The sequence below is a fragment of the Periplaneta americana genome, chromosome 1 (genome assembly GCF_040183065.1).
Source record: "Periplaneta americana isolate PAMFEO1 chromosome 1, P.americana_PAMFEO1_priV1, whole genome shotgun sequence".
NCBI classification, from domain to species: domain Eukaryota; kingdom Metazoa; phylum Arthropoda; class Insecta; order Blattodea; family Blattidae; genus Periplaneta; species Periplaneta americana.
In genome coordinates, this window is record NC_091117.1 from 177,043,161 (window position 1) to 177,065,426 (window position 22,266).

At 35.0% G+C, this 22,266-nt stretch overlaps 1 protein-coding gene across 5 annotated transcripts in view; it reads left to right on the plus strand.

The window, feature by feature from the left end:
- nmdyn-D7 (nucleoside diphosphate kinase homolog 7) overlaps positions 1-22,266 on the plus strand; it is a 35,594-nt gene that overhangs the window by 4,639 nt on the left and 8,689 nt on the right. For 2 of the 5 annotated variants that reach the window (XM_069832981.1, XM_069832945.1), the window contains exons 2-5: positions 88-143; positions 16,118-16,231; positions 19,151-19,317; positions 19,883-20,044. In XM_069832981.1, the coding sequence (XP_069689082.1) occupies positions 88-143; positions 16,118-16,231; positions 19,151-19,317; positions 19,883-20,044 (499 nt within the window). The remainder of the gene's footprint in view (positions 1-87; positions 144-16,117; positions 16,232-19,150; positions 19,318-19,882; positions 20,045-22,266) is intronic. The other 3 variants (XM_069832954.1, XM_069832964.1, XM_069832973.1) reach the window with 2 other exon arrangements.

Consider the following 22,266-nt stretch of genomic DNA (forward strand, 5'->3'; position numbering starts at 1 on the left):
TTAAAAAATATTAAGGAATTTAAACAAAAAATAAGTTGATTACTACTTTAGTATCTAAGAATAATAAACTTAATATTATGTCTACAGACTATAACAAGATATCATATGAAACAACAGGAAATATTACAGCTGTCTTTACATGGGTAGGTATTATGTTTGTAGTTTTAATAGGGATGATATGTTACTTAATAAAATTGGTAGCCTATGTCTGATTTCTGGAGTGAACAAAATGCTGTGGGATTCAAGTTGGTGGTCAGTTACTGTTTCAAATGTTATTGTCTTGTGTGTGTATATAGAATACCAGTAGAAGATTTTAAAAATGTTATAACTTATCCAACCTAGAGTCATTACTGAAAATCTTTACAGACCACATGTGGAATTTGTGATCTGCTGTGACAGGCATAAAGTTTCTGGAAAAAGTAGGCCTAAATTAAACTCACTGCTTGAAACTTGTAACTTTAAGTCTAGCTTACACGACACTGTTTCACAGCTGGTTTCGAGGTTAAACACGACCTGATCTGTGAATTGATTTACAAAATGAAGTAGAAAAGTGAAGAGATTATTGTTTCTTGATCTGATAGACCTGTATGCAGTGCAAACTTGTTGTGATATTTCAGTGATCCAAACCTTAAAAATAAGCAAAAAATTGAACTGTTCCAAATTCATTTTTAAATGGCTGTGATAACTTTCGGGATCTTCTACAACTATCTCTTTCAGTAATGTTGCAGAACATCCTAAATGTGATCTTCTCTTTAACATGCCCTAGTTCAGACTCCTCATACCCATGTTGCCCCACTTTAATCCAAATAACCATAATACAAATACCTGTCTCCATACATCCTTATTTCCTGAAGACTGTACAGTCTGTGTTGAAATCGAGGTGATATGAGCCATTACATTTTTTCTCAGATTGGACTATATGCTCAAATGCAAATGTCAAATCGATGCCTCAAGCTTCTTATGAACTGTAGAGCTAACTCATTAACTCAGTATGTTACACGTGGTGATTAGTTATGCACGCTAAAATACAATACAGTCTGGTACAAAAGAAACCATAAGGAATACATTAGAAGATAAAAGCTACAAGTTAGTGGGAAGGTAGTTAATGACAAAGCAAGTGCATGTGGATTAAATTTTTCAGGTACGAAATTTTAAAGAAGTTTTTCTTTTGCATTATATTAGTTATAATACTGGGTGGACGAGATGAAACACCACCGAAGCTGCAGAAAACTAGTCGCTGGAGTGCCACTACCTGCTCCTGGGTTTATGGCCCTGTTATTCTCGGACTAGATCCCGCACAAAGTACATATGAATTAGTTCACAAGATCAATTTGAATGATTAACAGAAATCTAGCAATAATTCATAATTTTTTAACCATTCTTGTGCGCAGTAATAACAAGTTCGCCAATTTACTCAGACGTGTGCAACAATCGAAAGAACATTCTCGGACTATCAAATCCCATGAAACAAAATATTGCAGAAAGCAGTTTTTAGTTTTGTGCTGAGTGCCGAGTGCGTAAGTTGTGTTATGAGGTACAGTACAGAACAAGGCACTTTTATTTGTTATAGGCCCCTACTTTCGCAAAAAATGTCTTTGTGGAGATGTCGCTGTAAGTTTCATTGTCAATTTCCCGATTCCCCTGTGCCCGATAAAACAATATACTGACTAGTAAAGAAGTTCAAAGAGACAGGATCTATGCAAAATAAGAAGTCTCGATGTGAATAAACATGTATTAACAGATGAGAAATTTACAGAGCATTTACAAGAATAAGGTAAGCTTTTATGTTTTTATTGTACTCTGTATTACTATCACTTTGGTGGTAAGCTTTTAATGTTTTTATTGTACCGCATATTACTGTTACGCTTTGGCGGGGGCCGCCAAGCTTTCGGTTAAGCGGTGGTGTTTTGTCTCGTCCACCTGGTATTTAATTTTTACTAAGTTATAGTGATCCACAGTAGTACTATAGCCTAAATCAGTGAATTAAAGACTAGTGTGTTTATAAAAGATCAGTATTTTCCCTGGACAAAAAATACAATAAAGATGGAATAAAAATTTAATTAGTATTTTACCATTGACCAAATCTGTGGTAGAATGGGTTAAGCACACATTACCGTGGATCACTTTAGCTGTTTCTTCATTTTATGTATTTTTCTGTTTATATAATAAATTATTTTTATTTCCTACTACTTGTATCATTTTCGATATCTTTATGTAGTATACTCATTCTTTATGCAAAGTACAGTATTAAATTTATTTCCAGTATTTTTTTATGATTTTGCAGATGGTCATTGGTAGCGCAACAAATGAACAATTGGTTTTGTGCAATGCAGCAGTAGTACAACAGGCATGAATAAGCATAAATGTTATGTAAAGTCGAATGCATAGCAGTTCAATGGAATATGTAGGAAAGACAAAGCATTGTTGAGGGACAATGTGTTTTGTTGTGTGCGAAAGATTTTCACCCTTTTAATATTGTAGGATGAGAGGGATTAAAAAAAGTCGCCCTAGAATAATTAATATAGGAACCAGGTATGGACAACTTGATGCAGCTGAAGTTTTGCCACATCCAAGAACCGTATGTAGGCATGTGGTGGATGTGGCAGACCAAATGAGGCAGAATATAATACAGAAAATTAAGAAAGCTATAAACAGCAAGCATTGTGCGATGACTTCTGATCTCTGGACAGACAGTTACAGAAAATTGCACTATCTCATTATGACTTCAAGTCATATTGAAGAAGATTATAACTGGGGACTTAAAAACAGCATTCTTGTGAATGCCAGGTTTCCCGATATGACAAAAACAGGGTAAACATTCTCTCTAAAATAGAGAAGCAAATGTTAGAACTATAAATTTATCCATACGAAATGAAGAATGTTATGTTAATGACTGATCAAGGCACCAACATGTGAAAGGCTTTAGAAAACCATGTCTGTTTACCTGTATTGCATCACACATTGGATGAAAAATTTCCAATTGATGAAGTCCCTAGTGTTTTTCATTCAGTTCAAAGTGCACGAAAAATTGTGGACTGAATGAAAAGATCTGGTTTGGTATCAAGACTGCCAAGAACTCGCCATGCAGACATTGAAAAGAATTGGAACAGTATTTACATGCTTTTAAATTCTTTCCATTTTCTATACCATGAAGTCTGAAACATAATGCATGAAAAGGGCAAACAGGAAATAATATCTGCATACGAAAAACATCTGATGGGAGAAGTCATACAATTCCTCGAGTCATTCAAGGAAGCCACTGGTGATCTGGAAGGAGACTAAGAACCTACACTACCATTAGCTGTTCTCTGGATCTTCGTGGCTCTGATACCAAGGTGCGAATATTGTATTTATAATTATACTTATATAAATAGTAACATTTAATTTAATTTTAACTTTAAAACATATTTAAACGGAACTAGAACTGGTTTGATGTTACATATCAAACACTCCTCGAAGACTATAAATTTTGTTAAATATTGTTCCCTTTCTTCTCTTTCGAAATATTGCAAATCTTCTAATAGACTTAATTTTGGTTTTAAATTACAGTTCACAGAAGATTAAAAAGGGACAGAACACTTCCTCAAGGAAAAGGCATATAATGAAGACATTTATTATGCATCCACTTTCCTTCATCCCTTGTTCAAGGAGTTTCTCGTACTAAACTCAACTAAAAGAAACGAAGCTCATTAATCTGTTTGGCTAATGTGTGAGAATGTAAACGTGCCTCCTCAGATGGAAGACCATCAAGAAATTCAGAGAATGGCAATCATCAAATCTGCATCAGAAAGATGAAAGGAAAAATATTTGAATACGGATGTGTCTTAAGACTGTAAAGATCTAGTGCTGTGGTGGACGACACATTCTATATGATTAAGTACAGAGCTGTAGCATCAGTTTGTTTTGTAACATTTAAATTTAACATATGATGATAGAATTCGAAAGCTTAATTTGTGTCTCTATTATGAATGGCAACATTTATTTTCCTTTTAGTAATGTTATATTAAATGTCAATTATACTATCTTAAATTATTTCATTTTGTAACATTTTATTTGAAGAGTTTGCGGGAAAAACGGTGAATGTCACGTTTCTGTTAAGGATTACATAATGATCTAATTGAGTCTATAACTGCAAGAAGTAGTGCTGTTTCTATAGACAATAAAGGAAGGGATTGCTGTATTCGTGGTGATAATTCTCCTTTTTACCATTTTTCATAAGAACAACAATAAATTTCGCAATGATCCATTGAATTAGATAATGACATCAACCTTAAGAAAACTGTGACATTCATCGTTTTTCCCGCAAACTCTTCATTTTATAATGATATAGTTTGAATGCTTAATTTCTCTGTTATGCATTTTAATATTTTATTTTCATATTAATGATTTTTATTGTCAATTATTCTATCTCAGTTTATTTCATTTTGTGACATTTTATTTCATAATGATAAAATTCGAATGCTTCATTTATCTCTTATGCATTATAAAATTTATTTTTCTATAATCATTAATTACTTTTTTAAATTGTCAATATTCTACTATCTGTGTTTCTTTTTGTGCAACTTTATTTCATAATGATAAAATTCTAATGCTTAATTTGTCTATTATACTTTCTGACATTTATTTTCCTATTATTAATGATTGTTTTATTGTCAATTATACTATCTCAATGTACCTATAGGTGCGGATATATATTAAGACGCTGTATCAACTACTGGGCTATTTAGTGTCGATGGAATTGATGATAGCAAGGTGGTATTTGGCGAGATGTGGCCGAGAATTCGCCATAGATTACCTGATATTGGCCTTATAGTTGGGGAAAACCTCGAAAAAAACCCAATCAGGTAATCAGCCCAAGTGGGAATTGAACCGACACCTGAATGAAACTCAGGATTGGCAAATGTACTACCACCTGAGCTATGCCAGTGGCTCTCAACTTGTTATTGTTTAAGATAAACTTAGACAGTGACTGAAAATAATGCAGTATATTGCTTTTCGAGAAAGGCAATAATTCATTAAAATAGTGTGAGTTCTATGAGAATGTCGTCAATCATAATGTGTTGTATTATTGCATACCACACTGCTATGTCTTCTTGAAATGCTTTATAATAATCAATATTTCAGTCATTCATTCATTTAGTATTCTGCCCAAGGATAGGTCTTTCACTGCAAACCCAGCTTTCTCCAATCTTTCCTATTTTCTGCCTTCCTCTTTGTTTCGTCATTCCATATATCTTAATGTCGTCTATCATCCGATATCTTCTTCTACCTCAAACTCTTCTCCCACTCACCATTCCTTCCAGTCCATCCTTCAGTAGGCAGTTTCTTCTCAGCCAGTGACCCAACCAATTCCTTTTCCTCTTCCTGATCAGTTTCAGCATCATTCTTCCCTCACCCATTCTTTCCAACACAGCTTCATTTCTTATTCTGTATGTCCACATCATGCATTCCATTCTTCTCCATATCCACATTTTAAATGCTATTCGCTTCTCTTCACTTTGTCGTAATGTCCATGTTTCTGCTCCATACAATGCCACACTCCATACAAAGCACTTCACTAGTCTCTTCCGTAGTTTAATATTTCAGTATGAATCACAAATTGCAGTGATTGGCGGCAATTAAGCAGGCAGTCAGTGTACAGCTGTCAAAAAAAAAAAGTGGCCGCACTCGTGAACAGCGAATATTTTCAAAGTCCACTTCGGGTCGCAGTGATGTTACACAATGCATGTGCTTGTACAAGCAGTTCCGGAACTATGAAAGTGTTCCATATCTGCGCCTCGTAGACCAGCGGTAGAGTGCTTGTTTAATGATTCAAAGGTTGTGGGTTCGGGCCTTCTTCAAGTTTTCATTTTATTTTTTAATCGTTCTTTAGCGATGTAAATGATATTCAAATTATCATTTATATCCAGTTATTGTTCTTTATGGATATCATGTTATTTATATTTTGTTATCGTTCTTTATAGATATGAATAAAATTCAAGTCATCATTTGTATTCTGTTATCGTTTTATAACGATATGAATAATAATTGTTATTATTGTATCTCCAATGGGGGTTAACCCTATTTTACATATGTATGTTAGGGCTATAGTTTCATACACAAAAAAGATAAGCATAAAGAGAAATGGAAAAGAAAATTAAATTAGCTTACGCGATGTAAACAAAACATAAACCATCCTTAAATTAGGCATTGCGATTGCAAAACAAATATCAGTTATCAATTTGAAACATACAAAAACATTAACAACACACATACGTAACACTTCTATAACACAAATATGCAGCTTTCCGTACCATACATCATAAATTAATACACAATAGTCACACAAACACAATCAAACTATAATTACGACGACATCAAGCATCCCATAACTGACTCACATACATAACAAATCAAGCATCCGTTACAACACATACACTTCAACATAGTAAACACACTTTTGAAAGTTACAAATTTGGCTCCAAGAAGAATAAATAGGATACTGTTACTAATTACTATTCTTCTACAATTTCTTAAATACATCTGTAATAAATCTGTGAAATTCCGATGTTTTTTATATTCTGTTATCTTTCTTTAGCGATATAAATAATATTCAAGTTATCATTTATTTTCTGTTTTCCTTCATTAGCATTATAAAATAATATTCAAGTTATTTATATTGTTATTGTTCTTTCGCAATACAAATAATCTTTATTTTATGTAAGTAATTATTATAACACAAATAAATATCTTTCTTTGTAAAATAGGTTATTTTATTTAGATAATTAAATACGTATTATATAATATCTTATATTAATTAAACAAACTGATATTTATCATTTATATTCTGTTATCGTTCTTTAGTGATACTGTATAAATAATATTCAAGCTATTATATTGTAATCGTTCTTTAGCGATATAAATAACATAAATTTAATATTAGGTTTGAAAAAATCCTGTTGCATAATACTGCTATTAGTTTTTCTTTTTGTATTATTACATTATACTATCTTGAACCACAATAAAATGAAAAGGAGTAACGAGTAAATTCAACCTTAGATGTTAACATCTAAATTTCGACGTTCGTCCGCTGAGCTACGAGGGCAAAAGTGTGGAAACATTTTCGGAAAAATTGGCCCAATCACATTCTAAGATTTTCTGATGATTCGTAGAAGCTAGTCCAGGATGCCGGGGGCAAGGGCTAATTGAGATTTCCCAGTCTCTGATCGGGTCAAACATGCTGATAGAATTAATATTTAACCCTTGCCGTGACTTTCGATGAAGTCCGGAGGGCCCAATTAGTCAAATCTACTCTCCTCATCTCCACGCTTGGGCCCCCTGGAATTTAATAAGATGCGAAAGAGATAGTGGTGTGCGGAAAGCAACGGGATGTTACCGCATTTAGGCCTATCCTTCCCAAGAAAAACTGCAAACATGAACAAAGGAAGCTTTTAATAGAAGAAGAAGGATCTTCTGCGGACCTCTGGAAAAAGAACTAAGGAAGAGACTAGTGAAGTGCTTTGTGTGGAGTGTGGCATTGTATGGGGAAGGAACATGGACATTGCGACGAAATGAAGAGAAACGAATTGAAGCATTTGAAATGTAGATGTGGAGAAGAACGGTGCGTGTGAAGTGGACAGACAGAATAAGAAATAAAATTGTGTTTGAAAAAGTGAGTGAAGAAAGAATGATGCTGAAACTGATTAGAAAGAGAAAAAGGAATTGGTTGTGTCTCTGGTTGAAAAGAATAATAGACGACATTAGGATATGTGGATCATATGCGGAGACTAAGAGGAAGGCAGAAAATAGGAAAGATTGGAGATTGCTGGGTTTGCAATAAAAGACCTGCCCATGGACAAAACACTTAAGGATGTTCAGAATGCCTGGAATATCGTGTCTAAGAACAGTCGCTATTTCCAAAGACTAGTCGATTCCATGCCCACTCGACTGCAAGATGATCGAGATAAGAGGAAAATAGACTAAATATTGAATTGTGGCTTTTTGTTTTGTTTTTTGAACGCTTAATTGTTTGAATGTTTTAAGGCCGACGCCAGTAAATTTGTTTTGTTTATGCCACGAAAGATATTTTTATTGAGAATAAAATCTTTTTTCTTTCCATTTGCAGCCACAATATCATAATGATAAAGTCATGGCATAATATATTAATGAACCTGATGTTAATTACTAAAATAATCGTAAAAGAGAAGGGAGCCATTATATATAGTCTGTCTCTCTCAAAAACAGAACAAAAAAGAACATAAAAAGCATGAAGTTGTAGTTGAACGCAGGACCTCACGAATAAGAGGCCTGAACGCTACCATTACGCTATCGAATAACACACAGAATACTTCAATTATAACTGTAGATATCAGGCAACGTGGTCCAACAACATGTAACATCGCCTGTCTCCGAATTGTAGCGAAGATACCCGAAGGGAACTTTGTTTCAGGAGAGCGGCCACTTTTTCTTTTGACAGCTGTACATGTTTTTTTATACCTACAATAACAGGCTGAATATCGACATCACTTGATCTCGAGAATGGCAGCGTCGATAATACATTTCTCGGAACCAACGTTAATCGACCTGCTAGTTTCATCTACCAGAACTACGGTACTGAGAGACTTTTTGCCTAGCTCTACGTCCGACTTAATGTGCAACAGGACATCCTACACCATAGAGATATTTGACCAAATTGAATATCATTCCACAATTAACTCAATACTCCTCAAAGTAAACATATTCTGACAATGGACTCTTTGAGACCACTGCGCATCAAGCTGAGCAGGGTCAGGCCTAAATATAAGCACTATACTTCAGCACTGCTGTCCATCAATAGTCCTTTTACTGTCAGTACTCACCCAGCACAACTCTTGGTTCATCTATTTGTGAAAACAATACAGTCTTTACAAACTCGAATGTAGCATGTTCTGAAGAAATGTGTGTAATTTTTGGGAATTTAGCACTTACATATGTACTGTACAAGCTTAATAAATAAACTAGTTATATGTTAAATCTATAATTTATTTAAAAATATATAATCTTCCTAATACATATCTCATAGTTTGAACAAGTTTCACAGCTCGTGAAATAGACCTTTTCATTCTATTGCATGGTTTTGTAGACATCATCTTGAATGAGGCTTAAGGAAAAATAACTGTTCATGGGTGAATCTGAAATATGCTTTAAATTTTATTCATTGTCTAGTACAGGGGTCGTCAGCACAGAGCACTCTGGTGCTAGTCTCTCTTATCTGCGGAAAACGCAGTGCACTAGGGTGCACTCCATAGCTGCTAGCGGGTATGCTCTCTATCTCTCCCTGTTGCACGACAGTGAACACGGGACAGCACCGCGTACCCTTTGCACATTTCAGCGAGTGCTGACGACCACTGGTCTAATAGATGTTTCTCTGTCAGTGTTTTGAAAACTCGTCTTCTCTGCAAGAAAACATTTCACTAACAGACTTCCCAATGCAATAATGATGAGTAAGGTAAACGATTTCTTCTTAAAAATTCTGAGAATACTGTAGCACCAATAATGAACACAGTTTTTTCATTGTGATATACAGCTCATTTTAAAGTTTAGCTCACGCACTTTATATATATATATATATATATATATATATATATATATATATATATATATATATATATATATTCACAACTGGACAGTCACTGCGACGTCAGTTGTCTTTTTAAGATTCTGGTAGGACATGGTATGCAGCACATGAGGTTATGGTTTAGGTTTTATGTGATATAAAAAGTCCGCTGTTAGGAAAACTCCTCTTCAACTGTAGAGTAACTGCAACATCAGCCACCTAGGAAAACACAGTAAGCAGCACATTAGGTAATGCATTGAAGGTTGATGTTTTAGGTTATGTTGTTGTTGTTTTCTAATGCCAGGCGTTTGACAATAAAGTCATTTGACCTCTTGCACTCCAATATTTTTCAAAGATATTATCATGACCAGCCACTGAAGCACAGATTTTGAGGTGTTCCGAATCCATTTCTTGGTTTGAGTTGCACAATGGGCAGTTAGGGGACTGATATATTCCAATTCTATGCAGGTGTTTGGCCAAACAATCATGGCCTGTTGCCAATCTAAATGCAGCTACAGACGATTTTCGTGGTAAATCGGGAATTAATTGTGGATTTTGATGTTTTAGGTTATACGCGGCATAAGAAGTGTGAAGCTAGATTAAAAACCACTTAAAACCAATGATCATTATATCAATGCAACTATCAAACAATGTATCTATGAATAATTTCAAAGGAAAAATTGTTCCGGAGCCGGGTATTGATTCCAGGACCTTTCGCTTAGCGCACAAATGCTCTACCGACTGAGCTACCCCAGGAACTATACACGCATCATCATGAGTATGCAGTATTATATTCGTTACTGTAGGTACGTTAACAGAAAGCCACAATTTTAGTCGCACAGAATTGTGTGCACTCAAAGTTCAGTTTCTGGCGTCTTGTCAGCCCATTTGAGTTGTGTGGATGTAAAGGGAATAATTGTGACGGTGTCATGTCCTGGGTAGCTCAGTTGGTAGAGCATTCATGCGCTAAGCGAAGGGTCCCAGGATCGATACCCGGCCCCGGAACAATTTTTCCTTCGAAATTATTCAAGTCTGCTTCACAGGGATCTTCTACCTGAAAGCCAGATTTGCATAATGTATCTATGAATCCATTAAATAACCCATCAAATCAATTAATTGTTCCATCACTTCATCAATCAAGTAAGCTTTCAATCCATTATCATAAAATTTTCAATAGTTAATCATCTATCAATCAATGACTAACAATAGCCTACACAGCAAATCCGTCCATTAGAAACTATATGAGGAGCATCGTTTCAAAATTTGTTTTCTACTTTTTTTTAATTCAATGCAATGATGGTGAAAAAGAGTTTCTCCCATCTTAATATGATAAGAAAAAGGAAATGTTGGTCGGAGCAGATCAGATTTTTTCACTTCAAGGCAAAAGTGCTAAGATGGAGAAAACTCATTTTGAAACAATGCTCCTCATATTTTCCCAAACCAGCAATTGTCGCAGGAAAAACCAGATCTTATTGAAAGTTTCTAAATCCTTTAATTTATTTTTCATTGACACTATTAAGATAGAGAACAAGTGGTAAGAGGAAGCAGTGATCTTTCTTTGGAAATTAGAGACAAATGAAATTAGTCACTAGCTTTGAAAAGAATCACATGGAAATGAATTATTTAAATTTGATGAAATATGAGGGAACTGTGAATGAGTAAAAAGAATTTTCAACCTTGAAAGTTGGCCAAAATATAAAACAGAGATATGGATAATATAGGAAATATACAAAATGGAAAAAATCACTGACTGAACTAATGCAGAAAGAGACGAAATGTACCTTGACCTAATTGAGAGATAAGTTTAATTTAGACCTATTAGTTAAGCTTATTGTTTGCTGTGCCCAAAGCACGTTTCGTTCTAGTTTATGTTATATGTTCTCTGTTCTGGAGAAATAACATTTTAGTGAAGTATCAAAGTCAAGTGGTAATCCCATATCAGATGTCACCAGGAAGTAGTGCATATTTTGTCTAATTTCCACTAATTCTGAAAAAATCGTAATTTTTTCTTGTACACACCTAGAAACAAAATTTGGGCCACCTGAATTTTCGAAGTTCCAGTAAGCACTGAGTATGCGCAGTATGTTATAACTGGAACTTGGAAAATTGAAGGGTTCAGAAGCATAGTGGACCAAGCGCCATTTACTAAAACCATAGAAAACAATGGTTAAAATGAAGTTATTACCATAATTCAATGGAAACATAAAGCAAGTAACATATAGCAAACTAAATGATATGTCAATCTTAGTCGCCCTCAGTAGCACAGTTGGTATAGCGCTGGCCTTCTATGGTCGAGGTTGCAGGTTTGATCCCGGTCGAGATTGATGGCATTTAAGTGTTTAAATGCGACAGGCTCATGTCAGTAGATTTACTAGCATATGAAAGAACTCCTGCAGGACAAAAATTCCGGCAATGCTGATATAACCTCTGCAGTTGCGAGCGTCGTTAAATAAACCATATAGAGTCATTCCATCTCAAATCAACAAATTTCGCCGAAAACCTGTGGCGGTCAAATTCCAAATTTGAGTGAAACTTAGTCTGAACAATTATTGAAGTATCATAGGAAGGGAAACACAGTATTTTGTTCTATGGGACAGTAGTTTTCGAGAAATGTACAATTGAGTATGCTGGGGTGTACAGACTCTTGACGCTCTGTCTGAAAGGAAAAAAATTAATTACAGACGAACTACTGCAGAGAAATTCACGAAATTTCATCCAGTTATAGTGGTGTTGTATTGCCTCATTCTGAGTTGTGAGACATCTTGATCTACTGTTCGACCTTGGCTGAAATTAAAACAAAATATATTTTTTCAAGTATTTTTGTTTAATTTATTGTGTGAAAGGGCACATGGAAAACATTATGAAATTTTTACAGGAGATTATTCATTATCTGTACTATCAATACAAAAAAAAAAACTGGCTTGTATTTTCCATTCTTGGAAGAGATACAACATTTCTATAATTGACATGCATAATTGACAATGAATTTTACTGACAGTGATCTATGACATTTTTATTGCATATTCAGGCCTACTTACTCATTATACTTCATGCCTACTTTATTACAGATATATCAACGAATTTACATGACACTGAAACTCTGGAAACTCTCAAATGTCTGTCATCTAATGGTACATATGAGTGGTTTTCTCTTGTACCAGGAATTCGTACAGAGTTATTAAATCGTTCCATCAGTTCCATTTCCGTGAGACGAATGTCTTCTTTACTGACATAAAAATATTTCACTCCAGCAATATGTTCATTTGCAAATTTGTATAGATCTCTGGCCGACAAAATTTGGTCCATATATGGACGCTGCAAGCTGGCTTTTGTTGCTAGTCTTTTCGTTGTCCCACCAATAGCGTCACAAGGGCTTTTCCCATGGCTTGTGGCAAAAAAATGCCATTCTGCATCTATTCCAAAATCATTTTTATGATGAACTAAATTAACAAAATTCTTCCTGTTTTTATACTGAGATGCGGCTCCGTCACTAAAGTAAAAAATTTTCTTCATATTGTCATCTAATGTTTTGAGGTGTTGAATTAACACTTTCTGGAAATGGTAAAAAGTACTGGTTACACGCATCAAACAGTCACTTATTATACATAGAGAAACGGGCTTGGGAACAGTTGGTGTTTCATCCTGGTGCATATAAATAACTACCGGGTGGAGTGTCGCCTGGTCATTTGTCCAGTGTTAGCCTTGAACCACATCTTGATCTATGAATTATAATTTTCGGAAAAATCAACCAGTACTACACATTCGTGTTTCTTTAGTGTTTCTTTGCACTGCTTCAAATATTGGGCCTGATTATAAGCAATGAAGCTATGAGGACGATAAATTACCCATATCTTATCAATGAGCTCTTCAACGAATTCTTCGAATGGTGTAACAAGTGTTTTCAATGTAGATCGGTCTACTGTCACCCACTGTTTATATTCAACGTCCTGCATGCTTTCCTCACTTTCCAGCAAGAATTCACGTGCTTTTCCAGGGCCAGGACATTTTTCACATCCTGATAAGGAACAGGGTTCATTTTGTGTAGAACATACCATAATTTGAAGGAGACTTTTTTCATCCATTCCATGAACTGTCAGTATGTGTTTTAAACTTTGCACCATGAGTCTTACATTTTGGTGTATTGCACACACGCACACTGTATGTGTTCCTTTTGCACCTGCCAGTATACAATGTTTTGGACGCAATTCGGCAAATTTAGAAAACCCAATAGAAAGTGAGGGGTTTTTCTCGCAGAATAATATGTACAATTCTTTCAAGTTACACAATGTTAAACGCTTTTGCACCTGCTCTCGTATAATAGAATCTGCTGTAGTCTTTTTTACAGACACAAAGTCCTTTTTTCCGGGACATACGCGACTATAATCATCATCTTCATAAAATTCAACTACTGCTGTCTTAACGTTCTCAGGCACGGGATGACCAGTTTTCTTTGTGATATCAAAGAACAAACCACGTGATCTCGCCTTTCTTACAATATACTCTGATACTCCAAATTCCTCAGCTACTTTCTTTAATGACCAGCTTCGTGGCGCAACTGAAACTAGTCGCATTTTCTCTTGAACTGTCAATGCCGTTTGTAAGGAACTTTTAACACAGTCAAGAAGGTCCTTATAGTCCCTACCAAGAGCAACCAAATCGTTTTCTGAATTGTTTGAACTCGAATCTAATGTAACCTGAAGAGCTTTTTCCAGTCTACCTTTGATAGCTGATGAAGCTTGTGCTAACTTTCTCTTCCCTAGAGCATGTTTTTGTTCACTGCTGAGTCTCTTCTGCTTTAAGGGTGATATTCCTACTTGTGAAAATGATACATTTATTGACTCTCGCTCTTCGTCTGGCGGTACTGAGAATGGCTGATCGTCCATTGATTCATCGGAATCATCACTACTATTTTGTAATCTTGTATAGCAATTTGTACATACACACTGTCCAGGTATAAGAGAGAATTTTTTCTTTCTGTTGACGAGGTCTTCTGTTATCTGTCGTAAACCCTTCTTAATAACGGTCTTATGTCTTCTATATGGATCACAACATTTACGTCCAAAGAGATGTGTATATTTGTCGCTGCAGTATATCTTCAGATGATGATAACAAACAGTCTCTATGTTCTTCGGTTTCCTCAGTCTGCACCACAATAATTGTCTGTCTTGATCAGGCAAGGTTTTCACGTCCAACAAGGCAATAGATTGGGTATATGTTAGTTTGTGACAACTATCACCTGTCAGTTGTCCTACAGAACAAGAATCCATTTCCTTGGACATTTTCATACTTCTAGAGTCACCCGTGAAATACACTGAAATAGAAATGTCTTAACGTCAAACTAGTGTAAAATATGCACTTTATAAATAACGGCGCACAGTTTTAATTCACTTACCTATAACCCAACAGTTCTTAGTCTGGTAACTTGCCTTGTTGCTAATTCTGGTGTGATGTCAGCCCCGGCTGTGACGAGCTCGAACCAAGGTAACACACAGCTACCACAATTAATGATAGATTTACTGATGATACCACTTACTGTAATTATGAAAGTGAACGTTACTGTACACAGGTATGACAAATACTGTAGTTTGCGTATCCCGAGACTGACAGTGGAGTGCCGCGTCACCTCCAAGACATGCTTAGTCTTGCTCCGCGCAGGTTTGAACATGCATGTACGTACACACGTGCCTACACGGAAGGGAGCCGAAATACAAGTTCAAAATTTCACCATGTATACAGAATGTTTGAATGTCTTTACTACTAATATTTCGTTATTATTTCACCTTGCCTTTATCTTCTATACAACATAAAAGTATTGACCCATTTTTTGTATATTTTGTTTTATTTACATTATAATATAAACTTTTTTTCCACTGTTGTATCACTAAATAGTAGAAAATGTTCTTGAATATATTGTCACTAACTTTGACAGAGAAATTTCGAGTCGTTTGTAAGTTATGGATTTTTTTCCGAATAGGCGCACACCAATATCGAGAGATGAAGTACTGTACACACACGTGCATATCAAAGAAATGAGTAGGATTTCGCACAAAATACTTTGCCTGTACTCATAGTCAATATCAATCAATAACTGGAACAATTTTCACCAGTATCCGAAAAAGTTGCGCCACAGCCAATTTGTTGATTTGACATGGAATGACTCTATATATATTGATATATTTATATCAATCTTCATTAGATTATGGTATTCACTTAACTTTAACCCTTGCTTTCTCCATTTTTAATAAATGGCGCTTGGCCCACTATGGCTCTGAACCCTTCAATTCAGATGGCCCAAATTTTGTTTATGGATTTGTACACTGGCTCATGCATCATATTTTACGCAATTCAGTGGAGCATGGACTGGAATGTATAGGCCTACTACAAATAGCAAAGTTCTATTTAATTGTTTATGCATGTTATTCCACACATTAATGTATTTACTATAACAGGTGATGGATCATAAAGAAAAGAATAGTGGATTGTCATTTTCTTTTTTGATGTATTTAATGTAAAATTTTAAAACGAGATTGTTTTAATTTTTAGGTAGATGTTGATAATTCTCGATATTCTTTCAATCTTGAGTGGCATGATACAGATGCTTCCATTATAAGAACTTTCCTTCTGTTCTACTACAAAGTGGATGGCACTATTGAACTAGTAAGTAATTTTAAACTACCATTCACATTACTTTTATCAACAAAATTAAATTATTTAAATCAGGGGTCGTCAGCACAGAGCACGCTGGAGCTAACTTAGTCTCTCTTACCCGCAAAAAAGCGCAGTGCACTAGGGTGCACTCCGTAGCTGCTAGCGGGTATGCTCTCTATCTCTCCCTGTTGCACGACAGCACAGCGTACCCATTGCACATTTCAGCGAGTGCTGACGACCACTGATTTAAATCATAGTGATTTGAAGATGTGATTTGAGTCAGTATTAGGTTACATGTACAGACCGATTATTTAGTCCTGACAGGTCAGCGATGCGAAAGAGGGGGAGTAATAGGAGTAGTGGAGAGAGCTACAGAGTAGAGATAAGGGCGAGCGGTCTGTAAGGGAATGCAGTACAACTTAATTGTACTAGAAACATACCGTTCTACCACACACATAACATCCGATCGCTCCGAAGGCAAGCGAGTGACTAACCCAAACACCCTTTGACATAACTAAATGGACTCGCCTGATCCAGACGCACATCTCCGGTGACTGTCAGGACTAAATAGTCTTACTGTACTCGTATTTAATCAACTTTTAAATTAAAATTCAATGATTATTTATTCTCTGCTTCATAACAATGAATGTTTAGATTGTTACTCTTAAAATGCTGAGATCCTTACTCAATATAATTAATAACTTAGGCCAGTGGTGATCAATCATAATTGGACCAGTGGTGACCAACCCAGCTACTCTTACGAAGCACTATGTGCACACACATGCACTCATAAACAAAAAAGAGCAATGTTGGCATTGAAAGCATTAGGACAATCTGATCTGGCACACTGCTCGTGTGCGGCAAAGAGTGCTCTTCAATTGATCACCACCGGAGATAATATGATAATTATGTTGCACCACTTTTAAGCATACTCTTACTCATTGCAGTCTTCTTTAAAAACATGTCTATTTGTTACAAGAACAATATTAAGCCTTCAGTAGATAACTGAATATCTTGATAATGGATAATTGTAGGTAGGAAGCAGTGCAACATAATCCACTGCCAGAGATGTCGTGTAACCATCGTCTTCCTTTCTGTCTCCCCCCCCCCCCTTCCCACATTGTGAAAATATTATATTATACTAATTCAGTGCTGTTAACTATATAATTCTTTGACAAATTTGTATATGGAGCAAAATATGTTTTCAATTTGAATAATTACCTTGTTGTTTGGGAGTAGTTGTCACCACTTCACCTTCCTACTATTCTCCAAACACGACAGCAAATGCTTGCACCACCACTGCCACCACTTGTTCTGAAAAATGTATTGCATACTATATAAAATAATAGCTTAAATATCATATAAAAATAATTTCGGTACCTGTTAAACATTACATGGAACAGTTCAATGCCATACATATTGAAGCCATTGCCTTTGTTGTTTTCCACGCCTTTGCCATTACTACCAAATACTAGTGTATCTACCTCCAGATCAGCTGGCCCAGGTTCAATTCTCAAATCAGAAATTTTTGTTCGGGACTAGGCGAGGTGGCGGTGCACAACTTCTAATCACTAGATTGTGTACCAATATGTCTGAGTTAAATCCCAAATCTCTCTGCAGTGTGTATGAAGAGAAGACATATGTTACTGTTGGTAGTGATTCATCTGTTGGAAGGGGACGTTAAGCCTGATGGCCCCCTTGGTGCTATTCGACAGGAGTAGACTATGTGCCGGCATCAGGTTTCCCCTTCACTCTTCCTCATTTTCATCATCAACACCCATTTCCTACACTACACTTACACGAACACTTACACATACACTCACCCTAGTACACGACATAACTTTCCACAGATATACATCATGTGTAGTGTGGCCTGCTGAAATGATGTATAACTTGAAATTGTGTCACAGTACTCAGTCCTGTCATCTGTCCGCAATATACAAAACCCAAATCACGCAAGTGAAGTGGGTAGGCATTAGATACACACACACTCAAACAGGAATAGATCTTAAAATTATAATTTATCAAATTTATCTTCATCCTAGGCACTATGGATTGAACCCTTCGATTCATTGTGTCTCCATATTCAAATTGCTCCTACCAACGTGTTCGTGATTATCCAATATTTCTGCTCTCTTACAGCTTATACTTGTAAGTTTAAGTGGAATACAGCTTCCTTGCATTCTTCGTAAATGTAGATACCAATTTACTCTGTACTCATCTATCCTATTGTATTTGAAATGTATAATCCTTCGCATATTCATTCATTTGTTTTATGGTTCCCTAGGAGAGTAATTTCATCTCTACAGCTTGAAATTACTTAGACCATTGGCAGACTATCTAAACAATAAAAAACTAATGTAAAGTAAAAATGTAAATTACAAAAATCCATTTAAATTAAAATATAATTTTATTGATTTTAATTTTGGATTTTTAAAAATAATTTTTTCCATCCTGTTATGAAGTGCTGTGGGATAACGGTTAGCGTGCCTGTCTGTGAAACGAGCGGGTCCGGGTTCAAATCCTGGTTGACACAAGTTCCTAGTTGAAGTTTCCCTCAACTCATTCAGAACAAATACTGAGTAACTTCCAGCGTTGGATCGCAGACTCATTTCACTGGTATTATTACGTTCATCTCATTCAGATGCTAGGTAACCACAGCAGTTGATAAAGTGTCATAAAATAATCAATTAAAAAAATACAACAATATAATTAGCAAATGTAGTTGAAACATTTGACAAAAAAAATTGTTACTATTGCTTGAATTTAGTAAGCCAGTAAATAATGTTGCAACAGTGTGTCACTCTGTTTCTCGGAAAATTAGGCAGTTATGATTAAAAGAAATGAAGCAGTTTTAATTGTGAATGCTGCAGACTGTTGTTTATAAATTAGCATCTATTTGAAGTTTCTGGGATTGTTTATTTTCAGTACGACACAAAGCATCATCGCATGTTTCTGAAACGTACAAAATGTGATACAGTTACATTAGGTGATTTGCATATTGGTGCAACTGTAAGCATCTTCTCCAGACAAATGAAAGTCGCCAGTTTTGGAGATGAATATACTCAAATACAACTTGGCGTTCTTAAGCAGAGGTGAGAAAATATTCATATTTTGAGAAAATATAGTAGATTTTATTTTAGTGATGTTGCCTTTTCGTATACAGTGGTCCAAAGTATATATCTGTTTATCTGAAGATATGCACATTAAAATTTTTGTTTCAGGAAGACAAACACACGAAGGAATAGTGAAACTATTGGGTCCAGATTTTTAGATCCAATGAACTTTTTTAGGATTTTTGTACTGGTATATCTAAAATAGGTTTTTGTTAATATTTAGGAACAATATTTAAGACATAATTTAGTTTTAGATATTTTAAACTGACAAAGTGGTTATTTAATTTACAGCTGTTTTGGTACTGTTTCGATATTTTCTTAGAGGGACTGGGGAAAATCATGAAGAACCTCGTTTAGCTCTGTCTTGTGATATGCAGTGTTACTTTATATGCATTCGGAAATAGACTATAATAATGGTTTGTTATATTGGACATATGGTGCATATTTCATAGAAATTCATCTTGTCAAAAAAAAAAAAAAAAAAAGAAGACTGCTATATTGAATATTTGCTATTTGCATAATTATAATAAATTCTACTTTCCAGGACATTTGTCATGTTGAAACCGGATATTACAGATAAAATGGGACAAGTGTTGAAATTAATTATAGAAAATGGCTTTAAAATTACCAAATTGAAAATGGCACAAATGACCAAAGAACATGCACTGACGTTTTATGAGGAGCATAAGGGTAAACCATTTCTTCCGTAAGTACATAAATATGAATGTCTCTATAGTAGAACCTCGATTATCCATTTCAATGGATGGGACACAGTGAACATTCAATAAAAAACGAATAATCTGTATTATCAATTTTAATGGATTTTTAAATCTAGCTGCTATCATTTAAGATGCTTTAAGAAGTATGTTTTTTCTACTCTTTCCTACAATTACCAGTAATTTGCTTTTTACGTCTATTCTGAGTTTGTTAGTTACTAAGAAATATTCGCACAAGAAGGTTTAAAGTACAATTTTTATGATGGTCCAAAGGGGATGAAAATCTTCATTTAAACTTGACAGAGAAGCAACGAAAGTTACACATTTGGCAAAGTAACATGATCTGATAAATACGAATCAGAAACATAAAAAAACCATATGTCATTACTCTGTTTTGCTTAAAACTGCCCCTTCTCTCTCTTTGCTACAGATAATCTGCAGAAAGTTTAATCGAGGCTCCAGTGTATTATATGTATATTTTATATTTTATGTTACAACTGCCATAAATTTGAATAAACTGTAACAAAATTAGTAATGAATGTTTTTTACTTTACATTTCCTTAATGTTAATGTTTACTTTTTAGTACCAGTACGTAGTTTTATATATGAACAGTTTTGTGAATGCATAAGTGATAACATAACCTGATTTCGAGAGTTTTTCATGTTACATTCTGTTTGCACCCTAGATTTGTATATGGAAGAATTACAGATTGTGGGATTGAATGGACTAACTACTTTTATATTTGGAAACATATACTTAATAGAATAATAGTAATTAGAATAATAGTAGGTGCCAAATCTAGGGAATCGTGTAGGACTATTTTAAAAAAACTACAAATAATGCCCATGGCTTGTCAGTATATCTTTTCATTAATAACCTTCCTCGTATGTAATCGTGAAAACTTTGTAACTAATTCAACAGTTCATAGCATAAATACACGTCAAAAAATGACTTTCATACTCCATCGGCAAGTCTATCGTGGTATCAAGAAGGAGTGCGTTATATGGCAGTAAAAATTTTTAATAGCCTCCCTATCGATATAAAAAATGAAACTCAAAACATAAAATTATTTAGGGCCAAATTAAAGAAGTACCTAATTTCTCACGCCTTCTATTCTGTAGGTGAATTCATGACATTCATTCAATAACACTTCATGAAATTGATACTAAAACTTTGTGTTGTACTAGTAGACTATATTGTAAATCTCTTCTGTATATATTTCATCTAGACTGTGACTATAAATTAAGATTTTATAATAGTATTAAGTTTTTTGACTTGTTCCATATTCTAGCTGTAAGCATGTATGAATACCATGGAATGTTAATAAATACAATACAATACAATACTTCAGAGATTTTGCTTTATATGAATTAAACCTATGATAAGACGTGTTATTATACTGCCCGTGTCTCACGTCCTGAACCGAGAGCTCCCTAGTGCTTATAACCACGCCTCTTAGGTCTGCTCGGACCAGCACATCAGCTGCAGCGTGGCGGCACGGCAGCATATTACATGTTCTGAAAACATTATCCTATGCTATTGCAGGGATCTTTACTGTTTATAATACTGGAGACACTAATCGTGGTTACCATTATCGCTATTATCTCTGATGGCGATTTCCTAAAATGTATGTACACACTAGGCCATTCTTCGTTGAGTCTGGACAACTCCTGAATTACCATAAAGCAACATTTCTCAAAGTATGTTCCGGGGTTCCGTGAGTCCTATGTGATTTTAAATTTTATTTTATACTTTTTTACTTGGTTATTTAACGACATTGTATCAACTACTAGGTTATTTTGCACCGATGGGATTGATGATAGCGAAATAGTATTTGGCGAGATAAGGTCGGGGATTCGCCAAAGATTACCTGACATTCGCCTTACAGTTGGGGAAAACCTCGGGGAAAAAATCCAACCAGATAATCAGCCCAAGCGGGAATCGAACCCACGCTCGAGCGCAACTCAGGATCGATAGGCAAGCGCCTTAGCCGACTGGACTGCTCTGGTGGCTATTTTATACTTCGTGGATACTATAAAAATATATAAATGTTACGAAAATATGAATCAATAATAACATAAAAGCACCGATAATAATAATAATAATAATAATAATAATAATAATAATAATAATAATGATAACAATAATCCAAGAATATTCATAATAATAATATGTTTAATGAACATCTAAAACGGAAAATACCCATAATAC